At 45.9% G+C, this 18,858-nt stretch overlaps 1 protein-coding gene across 3 annotated transcripts in view; it reads left to right on the top strand.

Moving 5' to 3' along the window:
- The window catches only part of LOC130294631 (carotenoid-cleaving dioxygenase, mitochondrial-like), a 151,032-nt gene that overhangs the window by 86,930 nt on the left and 45,244 nt on the right, over positions 1-18,858 (top strand). For 2 of the 3 annotated variants that reach the window (XM_056544779.1, XM_056544778.1), the window contains one exon: positions 12,526-12,727. In XM_056544779.1, the coding sequence (XP_056400754.1) occupies positions 12,526-12,727 (202 nt within the window). Of the gene's footprint in view, positions 1-5,950; positions 5,972-12,525; positions 12,728-18,858 lie in introns of those variants that run through there. The other variant, XM_056544780.1, reaches the window with a different exon arrangement.

Raw genomic sequence — 18,858 nt, forward strand, 5'->3', positions numbered from 1 at the left:
GTGCATAGATTGTGCTGTGGGCTTGCTCATATAGTTGTCCTGGCACACGCACAAATAAGTTGTTCAGTTCATACACTCATTTAGTTTATTCAGGCTACATACAGATATATATATATATATATATATATATATATATATATATATATCATATACTTATTCAGGCCACTCTGTCATTAGTGTGTTAGGTGCATACGCCCATATAGTTTGTGCTGTACATAGTCACATACTTTGTTCGCGGTATACATTTATATAGTATCTTTGGCAATTCGTTCAGATTGTGGGATCGGTGCATTCAGTCTTAGTTTCTCAGGGGCATACGCGTTGATAATCTCCTCTGACAGCTTGGTTTGTAAAAAGTAGTGTTTCATAGACATGGTGCAGTGGGGTAGACAGCGTTTGTAGATATTCATGTATAGTATTACGCATCAGGGCGTCATGCAATCATACAGTTTGTACTGGGCATATGTGTGATATTGGGTAGGTGTTCATATAGTTTGTTCAGTGCATACGCTCACTCATGCAGTTCATGCTAGCCTCATGTTCATATCGTTTGTGCGGTATAGGCGCTCATATAGTTTGGTCGGTGTTCACGGTCATGGTGTCTGTTTTTGGATATGTGGTCTTAGTATTCTTGATGTACACAGGGTCTGGTTAGTTATGCCGGGCTCACGTTCATATTGTCATGTTCTGCACATGTGTCAAGGAGTTATGCTAGGCATATGCTTATAGCGTTCATACTCGGTAATTGCTGATATGTTCGTTCGGTACATTCGTTACTTTGGTTGAGGCTTTCAATTTCGGGTTGACCAGGCACGTCTACAGGTCGGTCCGGATACAACCTGACACGGCTTCAGGTTGGCGACAATGTGATTACATACGATTACATTTAGTTAGCAGTTGGGTTAGGCTACAGATATATAGTTTATTTCCCAAAATAGGTCTCTTCGTGGTCATGAATGGTCTCGGCTTTAAGTTGATAGTGATAATTTTAGTTATGTGTTTAGTGAAGTTTTCCATTTTCGGCTAGACCTGTCACGTCCACAGGTTGGTTCAGTCATTACCTGACACGACTTCGGGTTGACGACGATGTCTTTATACGTTTGTGCATGTTTATTTGGCATTTGGGACATGTATTCAGGGAAATAGCTTGATTTCAGTTGAGGTTTCGTCTGTCTCGGCTTCAGGTTGTCGATGATATTGATTGAGTTTCACGATCTTGCCTGTTGCATGAGTGGTTTCATTTCATTGTCACGTCCACAGGTTGGTTTAGTTACAACCTAACACGGCTTTAGATTGACGACTAGGTAGTCATCTGGGTTTTCCTGTTTAGCACTTGGGATTGTGCATATGGGCTTGGTTGGTTCTGTTTAGATATAATTTTCATTCCTACTTGCATTGGTTGGGTTTTGGCCACTATTTGCTGCATTTAGCTCATACTATCAAGGTATATCTGGCCTCCAGTACCATGTCGCGTTATCTTGCCTGACAAGGCGTCTTTGGATACGTCTCATGCTCTGTAATGCATTTAAAAATGGAGGTTAGAGAACCCTCTAGCAATCAAGCCTTGACAGCTGGCCTGGTTAGACGGTTAGCAGACGCCTCATAATTCTCGATGTGGATGTCAAGTCAGCTTAACGTTAAAAGCCGCTCTATACTCAGGGGATCATGGCTTCTAGGGCCGGGGAAATTCACATACAGGTGCAAGGTCGAAATTACATCAGATTGTGGGGATACAGATAATCACGCGTCCAAATCGTATAGCTGCAAACGTCATTGCCTGGTCAGCTTGTTTTGTATGGTATTTTCCTAACCCCCACTAGTGGTGCCCAGTTCGAGTGTTGCAAGCTTTCCTTTCGCACATCTAGGAGCTAGTGGGGGTCGGCCACTGTTATTGGGGCCACACTCACTACTACGTCATTTGTCGATCGTACATATTCGCATTAAATCCTTAGGTAGTGGTTTGTTTAATAAAGCATTTTATTTTAAATATTGAAGTTTTGCCCTCTATTTATTCAGGTATACCTACACGCGACAGTACATGGCACAACTCAGACTGTCTGTTAGCTAGTATTATTATGTGGTTAGGTTTTAGGTAGATACGCTACCCATTTGAGCCCCCTGAAAACAAGTGAGAAGGCTAACATGTTTGCCTGTATTTGTGAGAGGGGGCGGGGTTATCACTATAAGAACCCGCGGCGTCACTAGCACGATACGCCGTGGGTTCTTCACGTCCCACCCGACCCCCCCTTATTTAACTCATTTCATCTCTCAGAAACCTTTTGGTAACAAGGTATGTCCTCTATTTATTCAGGTATGCCTACACGCGACAGTACATGGCACAACTCAGACTGTCTGTTAGCTAGTATTATTATGCTGTTAGGTTTTAGGTAGGTACGCTACGCATTTGAGACCCCGAAAACAAATGTCCTATTAAAATATAATTTTAGCTAAACCGCACGGTCGATGGCGCACACGTACAAAAAATAACAAAGTCCAAAATTGTGCATTTTTGGTCACTTCATATACCATAAAAAAAACTAATAAAAAGCTAATCAAAAAGTCCCATCAAAACAAAAGTGGTACCAATAAAAATTACAGACCATGGCGCAAAAATTAAGCCCTGGAAAAATAAAAAACTTAGGGGATAAGATGTCTGATAGGGGTTTGAGGCACCGCTGGGGACCCCTGTGATCCCCCCTGCAGCAGCCCGATACCTCAGCAGCCCGAAGCTAAGTTTTCTCCGAGGCTGATGACAGACGGTGCAGGGGACGGGACATCGTGTCTGACACAGTCCCGATCCCCCTGAAGAGATAGGAGTGAGGTGGGAGGGTGCCACCCCTCCTATCCCTGCGATTGATCAGTCAGAAACGACCGACCAATCGCAGAAGGGGGCAGGGGGATTAAAGTCCAGTTCCCTCGCTCTGCCCACCCATGGGTGTCCGGGCAGAGCGGGAAACTGACAGGAACGGCTTACCGGGTCCAGGCAGCGATCCAGGCGGTGGGCAACGGCAGCAGAGTGATCCGGGCAGTGGGGGAGTAATGATGCAGCGGCAGTGATAAGGTGACTGGGCCTCAAAGATGTGGAGGACCACAGTTTGGAGACCACTGTGCAGTGGTCTCTAAACTGCGGCCCTCCAGATGTTGCAAAACTACAACTTCCAGCATTCCCCGACAGCCGTTTGCTGTCTGGGCATGCTGGGATTTGTAGTTTTGGAACATCTGGAGGGCTACAGTTTGGAGATCACTGTGCAGTGGTCTCTAAACGGTAGCCCTCCAGATCTTGCAAAACTACAACTCCCAGCATGGCCACACAGCCATTTGATGTCTGGGCATGCTGGGATTTTTGTAGTTTTGCAACATCTGGAGAGCCACAGTTTGGAGATCAATGTGCAGTGGTCTCTAAACTGTGGCCCTCCAGATCTTGCATAACTACAACACCCAGCATGCACGAACAGCAAACTACTGTCTTGGCATGCTGGAAGTTGTAGTTGCGTGCTTTCAGCTGTTGCATAACTACAACTCCCAGCATGCCCTTCGGCTATCAGTGCATGCTGGGAGTTGTAGTTTTGCCACAGCTGAAGGCACACTGGTGAGGAAACACAGAGTTAGGTAACAGAACCTAAACAGAACCTAACTCAGTGTTTCCCCACCAGTGTGCCTCCAGCTGTTGCAAAACTACAACTCCCAGCATGCACGGTCTGTCAGTCCATGCTGTGAGTTGTAATTTTGCAACAGCTGGAGAGGTTTACAGTAAGGGCAGGGGTTTACAGTAAGTTTTCCCCTGCAAGTTTGAGCTGCGGCAAATTTTTTACACCGCAGCTCAAACTCCCAGCGGGAAACTCGCTGTGAACCCCTGTCCGTGTAACTGTACCCAAAATACACTACACTAACACAAAATAAAGAGTAAAATACTACATGTACACACTGTTACACCCCCCCTCCCCCATAAAAATTAACCCCTTAAGGACCAGGCCATTTTACACCTTAGGACCAGAGCGTTTTTTGAACATCTGACCACTGTCACTTTAACCCCTTAAGGACTCAGCCCATTTTGGCCTTAAGGACTCAGACAATTTAATTTTTACGTTTTCATTTTTTCCTCCTCGCCTTCTAAAAATCATAACTCTTTTATATTTTCATCCACAGACTAGTATGAGGGCTTGTTTTTTGCGCGACCAGTTGTCCTTTGTAATGACGTCACTCATTATATCATAAAATGTATGGCACAACCAAAAAACACTATTTTTGTGGGGAAATTAAAACGAAAAACGCAATTTTGCTAATTTTGGAAGGTTTTGTTTTCACGCCGTACAATTTCTGGTAAAAATGACATGTGTTATTTATTCTGAGGGTCAATACGATTAAAATGATACCCATTATTATATACTTTTATATTATTGTTGCGCTTAAAAAAAATCACAAACTTTTTAACCAAATTAGTACGTTTATAATCCCTTTATTTTGATGACCTATAACTTTTTTATTTTTCCGTATAAGCGGCGGTATGGGGGCTCATTTTTTGCGCCATGATCTGTACTTTTTTTTGATACCACATTTGCATATAAAAAACTTTTAATACATTTTTTATAATTTTTTTTTTATAAAATGTATTAAAAAAGTAGGAATTTTGGACTTTTTAAATTTTTTTTCGTTCACGCCGTTCACCGTACGGGATCATTAACATTTTATTTTAATAGTTCGGACATTTACGCACGCGGCGATACCAAATATGTCTATAAAAAATGTTTTTTACGCTTTTTGGGGGTAAAATAGGAAAAAAACGACGTTTTACTTTTTTATTGGGGGAGGGGATTTTTCACTTTTTTTTTACTTTTACTTTGACATTTTTTTACATTTTTTTTTACACTTGAATAGTCCCCATAGGGGACTATTCATAGCAATACCATGATTGCTAATACTGATCTGTTCTATGTATAGGACATAGAACAGATCAGTGTTTTCGGTCATCTTCTGCTCTGGTCTGCTCGATCACAGACCAGAGCAGGAGACGCCGGGAGCCGCACGGAGGAAGGAGAGGGGACCTCCGTGCGGCGTTCTGAATGATCGGATCCCCGCAGCGCTGCGGGCGATCCGATCGTTCATTTAAATCGCGAACTGCCGCAGATGCCGGGATCTGTATTGATCCCGGCACCTGAGGGGTTAATGGCGGACGCCCGCGAGATCGCGGGCGTCGGCCATTGCCGGCGGGTCCCTGGCTGCGATCAGCAGCCGGGATCAGCCGCGCATGACACGGGCATCGCTCCGATGCCCGCGGTTATGCTTAGGACGTAAATGTACGTCCTGGTGCGTTAAGTACCACCTCACCAGGACGTACATTTACGTCCTGCGTCCTTAAGGGATTAAACATTAATAACTCTGGGATGCTTTTAGTTATCATTCTGATTCTGAGATAGTTTTTTCGTGACATATTCTTCTTTATTTTGGTGGTAAATTTTTGGTCTTACTTGCATCCTTTTTTGGTGATAAATCACAAAATTTCATGAAAATTTTGAAAATTTTGCATTTTTCTAACTTTGAAGCTCTCTGCTTGTAAGGAAAATGGATATTCACAATAAATTTTATTTTTATTCACAAATACAATATGTCCACTTTATGTTGGCATCATAAAATGGCTTCAAATTAGAGCAGCAATTTTCAAAAATTTCATGAAAATTGCTAAATCTGAAGGGAAAGATGTTACAGAACTACAACTGCCAGCATGCCTGGGCCTGGCAACATCTGGAGGGCTACCGTTTGGGCACCACTGTAACAGTGGTCTCCCAACTGTGACCCTCCAGATGTTGCCTTTGGCTGCTGGGAGTTGCAGTTTGGCCTTCCTAGTGGTTGCCACAGTAAAGATCACTTTACTTTCACTTTCAATTCCCCCCTCCCCCACAGTAGTTTCCCTACCTGACCAAGGATCCAGCAGTCTCCAGCAACGATCGGGGTCTCCAGGCATCTTCTCCTGCAGGTACCGACCTCCATCTTCTTCCCACGATCCCCTCGACATCCAGGGGTGGCCATAACAGGGGGTTGCCATGGCAACCCTCTGTCCTGCTCTGCCACTGGTCAGAATCAATTCTGACCAATGGCAGGGGATAGGAGGAAATCGCAGCATTGCGACTTCACTCCTACCCTTCAGGATTATCTGGGCTGTCAATGACAGGTCAGATCATCACAATTTTCCGGGTGATCGGGTCACCAGAGACCCGATCAGCCCGGAATAGGAGAAAATTGCATGTCTGAATTGACATGCGATTTTCTGCGATTGCTGACATGGGGGGGTCCCGGGACCCCCCTCGGCATTTGCACGGCATGCCTGCTGAAGGATTTCAGCAGGGATGCCGTTCCAATCTCTGCCCGGCGCGCGCAGAGACCGGAGAAACACCAGGACGTTCTGGAACATCCTTGGTCCTTAAAGCCCAGGGTGCGGTGACGTTCCAGAATGTCCTTGGTCCTTAACTGGTTAAAAACGTCTCGTACAGCAGTGTTTCCAAAATGGAGGCTCCAGCTGTTGCAAAACAGCCACTGACTGTCCAGGCATGCTAGGAGTTTTGCAACAGCTGGAGGCACCCTGTTTGGGAAACACTGCCGTACAGTATTTTTGCTGGTGGAGGCAAGTGTAATGCTTGCATCCAGGTCCACCCCTATGCAAACCCTAATATATGCCTCAAATGGGAATGGCACTCTCACTGTGAAGCGCTGTCGTATTTCAAAGCAACAGTTTAGTGCCACCCATATGTGTGTATTTCCGTACTCAGGAGAAATTGAGTTACAAATTTTGGGGGGGCTTTTTCTCCTTTTACCCATTATGAAATAAAAAAAGGTGGTGTCTACACCAGCATGTTAGTGTAAAAAAATTACATTTTTTACACTAACATGCTGGTGTTGTCGCATTCATTTTCACAAGAGGTAAAAGGAAAAAAGACCCCCAACGTAATTTCTCCTGAGGACGGAAATACCCCATATGTGCTCTGCAGGCGCAAAACAGGGCTCAGTAGTGAGAGCGCACATGTACATTTGAGGCCTAGATTCGTGATTTGCACAGGGGTTCTGACATAAACGCAAAAAAAAAAAAGAATTACACCCCACAGGTGTTTGACAAATTTTTGTTAAAGTTGAACGTGAAAATAACATTTTTTTTTTCAGTAAAATGCTGGTGTTACCCCAAATTTTTCATTTTCACAAGAGGACACTACAGGGCTTATAAGAGAAGGAGCACCATTAGGCTTTTGGAGAGAGAATTTGGCTTGGATTGAAGGCCATGTGTGTTTACAAAGCCCCCATGGTGCCAGAACAGTGGACCCCCCCCCCCACATGTGACCCCATTTTGGAAACTACACCCCTCAATGAATTTAGCAAGGGGTGCAGCGAGCATTTACACCCCACAGGTGTCTGACAGTCCTCTAGGTATATAAATTGTGATGGTTATATGAGATATGACCAATATTAATAGATATGACCAGTATTAGATGAATAAGAATTTAATAATAAAATAAAACACATATAACAGGTATGCCGACAGGGCCCTTGCCAGGAATACCAAATGATTATAGAATAAAACAAAATATGAGAGAAAAAATATTGTATAATAAAAAATGTATGTATAATAAAAAAATTTAAAAGTGTAGACCTCAAAACCACTATTTACTATATGGCAGTCCAGAGTTGAATAGAAGTTCAGAATGAATGTCCCAAATATAGATGGGTGATTAATTAGGGGTGTGAATCGCCAAGAATTTGGCGATTCGATTCGAATCGCGATACCAGTGTGGCGATTCGATATATCCCGATATATCGCAATACCGTCTAGGTGACGATACATCGCGATATATCCCGATTCTGTCTAAAAAACAATGTCTTTTACACTTTTATTAAAACTTTATTTTTATTTTTTTTTTGTACACTTTATTAGTCTTTTAGGAATCATTAGATTCCTCAGACAGATGAATAGAGTTCTATTGAACTCCATTTATCTGCGATCCATTGATAGAGCCTGGTCCAGCCAGGCTCTATCAATGACAGAGCCACGGAGAGCATACACATCTCCCTTTAGATGCCGCTGTCAGCTTTGACAGTGGCGATCTAAAGGGTTAATAGCCAGCCGCGGCGATCGCCGCATGCTGGCTATTAGCGGCGGCCCCCGGCTACTGAGAACAGCCGGGGGCTGCAGAGTATGGAACGGGCAGGAGTCCGGAGCCTGCTCCATACACACTGCAGAGTACCGCATGCTGGATACTAGCGGCGGTGAAGCATCAGCGTCCCCCGGATACTGAAATCAGCCCGGGGCCGCAGAGTATGGAGCGGGCACGAGTCGGAGCCCGCTCCATACATCCAGAGCGCCGCCGCGGCGTCAGATCCGGCTGACAAAATGTGGAACTTGTATCTCCTGATGCCCGGGACATGCTGTTCTGTGCATCAGGAGATACAAATTCCACATCACTAAAAGAATCGATTCAAAAATATTTTGAATCGATTCAGTATCGGCAAGTGAAAAATCGCGATAATCGCGGGAATCGATTTTTTCTTACATCCCTAGTGATTATAGTATTAAGATCGCTGGCATCACAGGTTAATGGCATAGATTGATCGCTGGCATCACAGGTATTATTATAATGATGAATATTGTGCCGTTTAGCATAAAATATGAATGGATAGGTGCACTGCACCACTCACCACCCGTGAATGACTCCGTTCCGAGGGTCGCGCGATGTTCCGGCAGTCTGGCACGTACCAGCGGCCGGCCTAGTTGGAGGACTGCATAGATGACAGTAGTCGCGTCCTGAAGTCCTCAGGTGATGGTCCTACGGAGTGTCACATTGAGTGGTGGTGTCCTTCCGTATCCCCCTGCTGCAAAACACTCTGCATTTTTCTGGGATCTTCCCTTCTTTCCAGTGTGGGGGACCTCAGCTGGAAAGCGTTGGCCTGGGACAATCCTGGCACCTACATTTCCAATTCCAAGGGAACTCTGGCCTGCTCTTTCCCGTTCTCCAAAGATCAGGGCCTTAAGGACTTCCTCTTGGAACTGAAGGTACGTCCCTGAGTTGTCAGCGTACTGGGACAGTACAAAAGAGTTGTACATGGCAACCTGGACCATGTAGTCCGCAACTTTTTTGTACCATGCCCAGGTTTTCCATATGGCATTATATGGCTTGAGGATTTGATCAAAGAGATCAACTCCCCCAATATACTGATTGTAGTCCAAAATACATCGGGCTTGAGGACTGTTGTTGTGGTACCTTGCACAGGGACAAGGGTGCTGCCGTTACCATGAATTGTGGACAGCACAAGGACATCCCAATTGTCCTTATACCTGACCAGCAACAGATTTTCACTGGTAAGGGCCCTGCTTGCATCCTTGGGGATAGGTGTCTGGATAATATTTGTAGGGAGGCCTCTCTAAAATCTTCTGCATGGTCCCACAAGGGGACGTGGATCTGGCGGCGAGGGATTTTATTTGAAAAGAGGGATACTGGTATGAAAGTTATCCACATAAATGTGTTAACCCTTATCCAGCAGTGGGTGCAAAAGGTCCCACACATGCTGCATTGTCAGTGTAATGCAGGCATTTCCATATGGCCTCAAAACATCCCCGTGTCATTGCCATACTGTGGGGTCTGGTAGAGGATGTCCCCACTCTAGTATTGCCTGACACTGTTTTTTTTTACTAGGCCCATGTGCAGCACGAGGCCCAAAACATCCTTTTTTGGCTGCACTGATGGCGTACCATCCATTGGGCCTAGTCAAAAGGGGGAAGAGTGTGTGTGTGTTTGGTGCGTGCACTAAATAACGTTGTGTGACTTACAAAAGATTAGGGGGCAGACCACAGAGTTCTGATGCCCTAATAGGTTCCTCAGGCACCTATTAGGGGGTTAGCGGGGAAAATAGAAAAAACGTTATTATTTTACTTTTTTACTTTTTTTCACCGCCTACCTTTCCCTACCACATTGAAGGCTGTCCCTGGACTAAGAAGTGCCTGATGGCACTCACTGTGCCCAGGTGGGCACCAATGGCACAAGTGAGGGGTCTCTACCTCACTAACTCTGCTCTGCTCGTCGACTTTCATGGGTGGGAGGGCAGAGCAGAAGAACCCTCCTACTGCCAGCAGTAATTGATTGGACATTCCATCTGACCAATAACTGCGCTCCTGGAGAGGTGGTGTCACCGCCACCTCCCCCTAGCAACAGAAGGTGATTGGTTATGTGTATTACACTAACTTTCACTCTCCTCTTCTGGGTCATCAGGTCACCGGAGACCCATATGACCCGGAATAGCCGGTCTCAGGACCCCCCCAGGCATTGTCACGGGACGCCTGCTGAAAGATTTCAGCAAGCATCCCGTTCTGGTAACTGTGCAGTGAACGGAAACACTGAGGGCGTACGCCCTTCCTCCTGAACAGGTTAAAATAATTCTATTGAACCACAATTTAAAAACAATGTCTGATTTTCATTCTGGGAGCACTGTGGGTTCTTCTGCCTTTAACAGAAGGGTATCAACAATTGTGTTCACGTCTATATGTCTTTACCAGTTCCCATGTATTCTATGGTTGCCACCGGTCGCACTGCATAATGCTTATAGCTTTTTTCCACTTAAATATTCATAACATGAAAAGGTTATGAAATATATAATCTGTCAGATTAAATATCACTGAACCCAGACAATATTTGCTGTTTCCTTTGTGTTTGTGGTTTGTTTTGGCTCGGTGTCAATGTTAATGCAGCCTCTCAGTGAGCACAAGGTACAAACAATCAGGTCCCACTGTGATCACATTGCACATCAAATTCTCTGTAAATTAAAAGTAATAAAAGATCCTTGTAGACCTAAGGGTTTTGTTGGGCAACGATGCATGTAAATAATTGCACATTTGTCAAACAATATGCAAAGTTGGCAGCCTTGGTGATATACTGCTATGCCATCCATGTGACACTTTGTATTAGAAGAGGGAAGTGTAGTTACTCTGGGGTTCAGGGTAATTATTATGCAGTACATCACATTTTCATTACCATGCAAGGACCCCTGCTTATGATAGGAGTAAAATAATGCAAAAAAAAAACTAAATCATATTTATCCTTCAACAACTAATTTTTACTGATGTTTTTACTTAAGAACAGTTAGGAACTCAAAATTTGCTGAAACAACCTGTCACGTATGAGCAGAGAACAGGGAAGCCCTAACTCACCCACAGCCGCTGTCCCTACCTATTGCCTATCCACCCTAAGTGACAGATTGACAACCACAATGACAAACCCTCCCTGCTAAGTGCTGGGGCAGCATTGTCAAAATAATAAAATACAAAATCAGAGTCAGGAAACAGCTGGAGGCACACAAATTAACAGTGATACATTAAGACACACACACGGTCAAATCAGTCAGTCTAGCCGAGGTCAGTACCAGGAAATAGCGGAGTACAGGAATGCAGAGCAAGAAAAGAGTCATGGAAAAAGCCAAAAATCAATAAATAATCAGGTATCCAGAAAGCAGGAGGTGTCAGCTAAGGTATAACCTTTCACAGACAATGAACTGATCACTGCTTCTAGCTTATATAGGCAGTTGATCAGAGATACACCTTCCTGATAGGTGGCAGAGTTGAGAACCACACCTAGATGACACAAGAGAACTCCCAGCAGCTCCAGCCCAACTAGAGTCATTTAACTCTTTGTTTATGGCCAGAGCCAGACATTACACAACCCTAGTGTTTAGTCGCAGCTTCCATGTGTTGGAGGACTTTATGTACTCCTGGCACAAGTAGCTTTTCTGTTGGTTTTAATTTGTCATGTTTACTTTGGTGTACAGTATGCTGCTTTAATATTACAGAGAATACAAGTGATGCCAATAGAATGTCCATGCAACAGGATAGAAATATTGATTTGGTTCTAAGTGAAAACATGTTATGTAAGGATTATGTCAAAATGCTGCATAAACCCCATAAAGTGAAAAAAAATCTTTTTGAGAAAGTTAGATTTTACCCACAGTTTTAAAGGTGATTACCATAAAAAATAACATTACAGTATAAATATTCTTTCCTTCATATGGTTTATTATGATATTGTGCCGGCTGATATTTTTCACCTTGGAGCGGCAGTGGCGGCAATTAAATCCACTGTGACAGGCCAGCAAGATGTCTGAGGAAGCTGCGGTGGCAGCGTTAAAGGTCTACACTATTTTTCTATGCATGTTGCATATTATACTATGCGAAAAGGTCTACACTATTTTTCTTTGCATGTTGCATATTATACTATGCGAAATGATTAGGAACTTAAATAATGGCACCATGGCTTCCTTAGGGGTCTCTGCTTCCCTACTGGCAATTCACAATCTTCCTACACTCGTTGTGTAGAAAGATTGTGTTTCTCACTTTCCAACACTGTGTACACTTCAGGCCAAGATTGCAGGATGATTACCTCCCGCTTAGTGGAGTCACCCCACATATGGGCGTCATCCAGTTGCTGTCTGCACCCCCATAGCAATGCCACTGATTTAAGCGCAGAGATAAACCTAAGTAATGTTTCATTTTGTTGCTTTTTAGTTCTAAGGAATGTTTTTCATGAAGATAAATATCAGTTGTGCTCGTCCACTGAAGAAGAGAAGGAATGCATAGCAGCACTGTTTCAGACTGTAGAAGAGACACCGCAGCCCATCTCCACTAGGATTACAGGTTCAATCCCCGAATGGATCACAGGCAGTCTGTTCCGCAATGGACCTGGAAGATTTGAGTTTGGAAATGACAAGTGAGAATATATAATTTGGCAGAATTTATGGCTGTATAAACCTCTATATTCTACCTGTTTTTATATCTCTATGATCATCTATTTATCATTACAAAAAACAACACAGTCAATATTTATTCAAATAACCTGGAGGCACAAAATGGGTCGGGTCACCGGCGGATCCGCAGCATGAAATACGCTGCGGATCCGTTACGTGTGACCTTACCCTAAGGCTAGGTTTCCACACAGGATTTTCTCTAGCATTTTATTTTTTGAAAGCTGCCAATGCAGTTTTTGAGTCAGAAGTGTATTCAAAAGTTATGGAAAATATAAAGGATGGACTTATACTTCTTCATCCTGCTGGATCCACTTCTGTGTTTGGCTCAAAAACTGCAGTGATAGTTTTTCAAAAAATGCCAGAAAGAAACCTGTTTGGAAACCTAGCCTGAAGGAGGTTTTGTTAGTTGATGCCTATTAGGCTAGGTTCAGACTACGGAATCTCCGGGCAGAAAATTTCCGCCCGGAGATTCCGAGTTCCGCCTGCGCCGACTGAATTAGCCGGCGCTAGGACCGCGCGGACACTGCCGTCTCCTATAGACGGCTATGTGTTCCGCTAAGATTTCCGCCTGAAGAAAGAGCAACCCCTTTCTTCAGGCGGAAATTTTCTAGCGGATTTTTCATCCGGATTTTCCGCTTCACAAATTCCGAAGTGTGAATTTGTGGACGGAAAACCATTCACTACACTATGCATTATAGTAAGCGGAATTTCTGCCGGAAATTTCAAAGCGAAAATTCCGGCGGAAATTCCGTAGTCTGAACCTAGGCTACATTTTTACTTGGCAGGTTTTTGTTTAAACTGCTCCCTGCTGCGGCCGGGCAGCCCTGTGTGTCTGCTTGTAGCAGATCTGCAGAGGGAAATCAGCTGCTATGAGCAGACACACAGGGAGGCCCGGCCACAGCAGGGAGCTCGCTCTAGTGATATTGCTGCAGATGAGCTTTGTGTGACCCTACCCTAAAGGAGCTTTTTCATTATCACTTTCTCTAAGCGTTGCTGGCATAAGTTTTCCATATGAACCAAGTAACTTTTTCTTGTATACATCACACTCTTATTTTTAGTTTTGTGGGTAGCTTTCCCACTTCCCGATCCTGCACATCTAGATCACTAGAATAAAAATAAATACAATGGACAATAGGAAATGATCTCTGCCTTGGAGAAGCAGAACTTCTTCTTACAGTTCAAATACTCAACCCACTGGGGGTGATTTATCAAAACCTGTGCAGAGGAAAAGTTGCCCAGTTGCCCTAAGCAACCAATCAGATTACTTCTTTTATTTTTCACAGGCCTCTTTAAAATGAAAGAAGTGATCTGATTGGTTGCTGTGGGCAACTGGTCAACTTTTCCTTTACAAAGGTTTTAATAAATCTCCCCCGCTGTGTTTATTTTTTTTAAATGTTTAATATCATTTAACCCCTTAAGGACATAGCGTTTTTCTGTTTTTGCACTTTCGTTTTTTCCTCCTTACCTTTTAAAAATCATAACCCCTTTTTTGCACCTAAAATCCATATGATGGCTTATTTTTTGCACCACCAATTCTACTTTGTAATGACATCAATCATTTTACCCAAAAACCTACGGCGAAACGGAAAAAAATCATTGTGCCACAAAATGGAAGAAAAAATGCCATTTTGTAAATTTTGGGGGCTTCCGTTTCTACGCAGTACATTTTTCGGTAAAAATGACATCTTATCTTTATTCTGTAGGTCCATATGATTAAAATAATACCCTACTTATATAGGTTTGATTTTGTATTAGTTCTGAAAAAAATCATAATTATATGCAGGAAAATGTATACATTTAAAATTGTCATCTTCTGACCCCTATAACTTTTTATTCTCCATGTACGGGGCAGTATGAGGGCTCATTCTTTGCACCGTTATCTGAAGTTTTTATCGGTACCATTTGTTTTGACCAGACTTTTTAAACGCTTTTTATAAATCTTTAATGGTATAAAAAGTGACAAAAAATAAGCTATTTTTAACTTTTAACAATACATTTTTATAGTTTGGAAATTTACGTACGCGGCAATACCACATATGTTTATTTTTATTTACACGTTTTTTATGGGAAAAGGGGGGTGATTCAAGTTTATTAGGGAAGGGGTTTAATCATCTTTATTAACTTTTTTTCACTTTTTTTTTTGCAATGTTATAGCCCCCATAGGGAACTATAACATGCAGTACAATGATTCAATACACCGATCAATGCCATTGCATTGCAATGCATTGATCAGTGCTATCGGCGGTTGATTGCTCAAGCCTGGATTTCAGGCTTGGAGCAATCAATTGTAGATCGAACGCTCAGGAGGCAGGTAAGGCACCCTCCTAATGTATCCTAGCTGATTGAAACATCGAGATTTTACCACAATGGTCCTGATCAGCCTGACTGGGCTGCCGGGAAGCTCTCACTTTAGATGCGGCAATCAACTTTGATCGCCACGTCTAAAGTGAAAGTGAAAGCTTCCCGGCAGCTCAGTTGGGCTGATCGGGACCATCGCGATTAAAAAAATTATTTGGTTGGGGTAGCCCGCAAAATATTTTTTTTTTCTGAGGGGTGCCCGAGTCCAAATGTGGGAGGGGGCGCAATCTTTTGTTCTTGCCTCATGCGCAAAAGAGCTTGCTGCAACTCTGCGTCACGGCCCCGCACCCTCATGATGTCATGCCCCACTCCCTCAATGCAGGCCTATGGGAGGGGGTGTGATGGCTGCCATGCCCCTCCCATAGACTTGCATTGAGGGGGGCGTGGTGTGACATCACGAAGGGGCTGGGCCGTGACGTCACGATACTCCAGCCCCTGTATCGTGAGTCATCAGACACAGAGCACTCTTTGCTCCGTGAGGCTGATGACAAGTGAGTACTGCAGGAGCGAATACGGGGGTCCCCAGTGGCGGGGTCCACACGATCAGACACCTTAAAGGATAGGGGATGAGATGCATAGGGCCTGAGTACCCCTCCCCTTAAGGACGCAGGACGTAAATGTACGTCCTGGTGCGGTGGTACTTAACGCACCAGGACGTACATTTACGTCCTGTGCATAACCGCGGGCATCGGAGCGTAAAAAACGTGAACGTAAAAAAAAAAAAAAAAGAAGTCCAAAATTGCTACTTTTTAAATACATTTTATAAAAAAAAATTATAAAAAATGTATTAAATGTTTTTTATATGCAAATGTGGTATCAAAAAAAAGTACAGATCATGGCGCAAAAAATTAGCCCTCATACCGCCGCTTATACGGAAAAATAAAAAAGTTAGAGGTCATCAAAATAAAGGGATTATAAACGTACTGTTACGCCTAGCGCTCCGGGTCCCCGCTCCTCCCCGGAGCGCTCACGGCGTCTCTCTCCCCGCAGCGCCCCGGTCAGTCCCGCTGACCGGGAGCGCTGCACTGTCATGGCCGTCGGGGATGCGATTCGCACAGGGGGACGCGCCCGCTCGCGAATCGCATCCCAGGTCACTTACCCGTCCCGGTCCCCTGCTGTCATGTGCTGGCGCGCGCGGCTCCGCTCTCTAGGGCGCGCGCGCGCCAGCTCTCTGCGACTTAAAGGGCCAGCGCACCAATGATTGGTGCCTGGCCCAATTAGCTTAATTGGCTCCCATCTGCTCTCTGCCTTTATCTGACCTCCTCCCATGCACTCCCTTGCCGGATCTTGTTGCCTTGTGCCAGTGAAAGCGTTTAGTGTGTCCAAAGCCTGTGTACCTGAACTTCTGCTACCCATCCTGACTACGAACCTTGCCGCCTGCCCCCGACCTTCTGCTACGTCTGACCTTGCCTCTGCCTAGTCCTTCTGTCCCACGCCTTCTCAGCAGTCAGCGAGGTAGAACCTTTGCTAGTGGATACGACCTGGTTGCTACTGCCGCAGCAAGACCATCCCGCTTTGCGGCGGGCTCTGGTGAAAACCAGTAGCCTCTTAGAACCGGTCCACTAGCACGGTCCACGCCAATCCCTCGCTGACACAGAGGATCCACTACCTGGTAGCCGAATCGTGACAGTAGATCCGGCCATGGATCCCGCTGAGGTGCCGCTGCCAAGTCTCGCTGATCTTCCCACGGTGGTCGCTCAGCAATCGCAGCAGATTGCCCAACAAGGACAGCAGCTGTCGCAGTTGACCGCCATGTTACAGCAACTTCTGCCTCTGCTACAGCAGCAACCATCTCCTCCGCCAGCTCCTGCACCTCCTCCGCAGCGAGTGGCCGCTCCTAACCTACGCCTGTCCCTGCCGGACAAATTTGATGGGGACTCTAAACTCTGCCGTGGATTTTTGTCTCAGTGTTCCCTGCATATGGAGATGTTGTCGGACTTGTTTCCTACAGAACGGTCTAAGGTGGCGTTCGTAGTAAGCCTTCTTTCAGGAAAGGCCTTGTCTTGGGCCACACCGCTCTGGGACCGCAATGATCCTGCCACAGCCACAGTCCAGTCCTTCTTCGCTGAAGTCCGAAGTGTCTTTGAGGAACCTGCCCGAGCCTCTTCTGCTGAGACTGCCTTGCTGAACCTGGTCCAGGGTAATTCTTCCGTTGGCGAGTACGCCATACAATTCCGTACTCTTGCTTCTGAACTATCCTGGAATAACGAGGCTCTCTGCGCGACCTTTAAAAAAGGCCTATCCAGTCGCATCAAGGATGTGCTGGCCGCACGAGAGATTCCTGCCAACCTCCAAGAACTCATCCATTTGGCTACCCGCATTGACATGCGTTTTTCTGAGCGACACCAAGAGCTCCGCCAGGAAAAAGACTTAGATCTCTGGGCACCTCTCCCACAGCATCCTTTGCAGTCTATGCCTGGGCCTCCCGCCGAGGAGGCCATGCAAGTGGATCGGTCTCGCCTGACCCAGGAAGAGAGGAATCGCCGTAGAGAAGAAAATCTCTGTCTGTACTGTGCCAGTACCGAGCATTTCTTGGTGGATTGCCCTATCCGTCCTCCACGCCTGGGAAACGCACGCACGCACCCAGCTCACGTGGGTGTGGCATCTCTTGGTTCTAAGTCTTCTTCTCCACGTCTCACGGTGCCCGTGCGGATTTCTCCTACAGCCAACTCCTCCCTCTCAGCCGTGGCCTGCTTGGACTCTGGTGCCTCCGGGAATTTTATTTTGGAGTCCTTTGTTAATAAATTCAGCATCCCGGTGACCCGTCTCGCCAAACCGCTCTACATTTCCGCGGTCAACGGAGCCAGATTGGACTGCACCGTGCGTTACCGCACAGAACCCCTCCTGATGTCTATCGGACCCCACCACGAAAGGATTGAGTTCTTCATTCTCCCCAGCTGTACCTCTGAGGTCCTCCTCGGTCTGCCATGGCTCCGGCTTCATTCCCCCACCCTTGATTGGACCACCGGGGAGATAAAGAACTGGGACTCTGCCTGCCATAGGAAGTGCCTCTCCCCCCCTCCCAGTCCCGTCAGGCAAACCTCTGTGCCTCCTCATGGCCCCCGTCCTGGTGTCACACTGCCCCGTGCCAGGCTTCGCCCTCTGCCCTCCCTCCCCATTCCCACTCCTGCTGTGCTGCCTGCCGTTGAGGAAACCCTCCATTCTTTCCCGGTGTCCTCATCCCAGGGGAGGCAGTTACCGGTCAAAGAAAAGGGGAGACCTAAGGGGGGGGGGTACTGTTACGCCTAGCGCTCCGGGTCCCCGCTCCTCCCCGGAGCGCTCACGGCGTCTCTCTCCCCGCAGCGCCCCGGTCAGTCCCGCTGACCGGGAGCGCTGCACTGTCATGGCCGTCGGGGATGCGATTCGCACAGCGGGACGCGCCCGCTCGCGAATCGCATCCCAGGTCACTTACCCGTCCCGGTCCCCTGCTGTCATGTGCTGGCGCGCGCGGCTCCGCTCTCTAGGGCGCGCGCGCCAGCTCTCTGCGACTTAAAGGGCCAGCGCACCAATGATTGGTGCCTGGCCCAATTAGCTTAATTGGCTCCCATCTGCTCTCTGCCTTTATCTGACCTCCTCCCATGCACTCCCTTGCCGGATCTTGTTGCCTTGTGCCAGTGAAAGCGTTTAGTGTGTCCAAAGCCTGTGTACCTGAACTTCTGCTACCCATCCTGACTACGAACCTTGCCGCCTGCCCCCGACCTTCTGCTACGTCTGACCTTGCCTCTGCCTAGTCCTT

Source organism: Hyla sarda, chromosome 10 (assembly GCF_029499605.1).
Source record: "Hyla sarda isolate aHylSar1 chromosome 10, aHylSar1.hap1, whole genome shotgun sequence".
NCBI classification, from domain to species: domain Eukaryota; kingdom Metazoa; phylum Chordata; class Amphibia; order Anura; family Hylidae; genus Hyla; species Hyla sarda.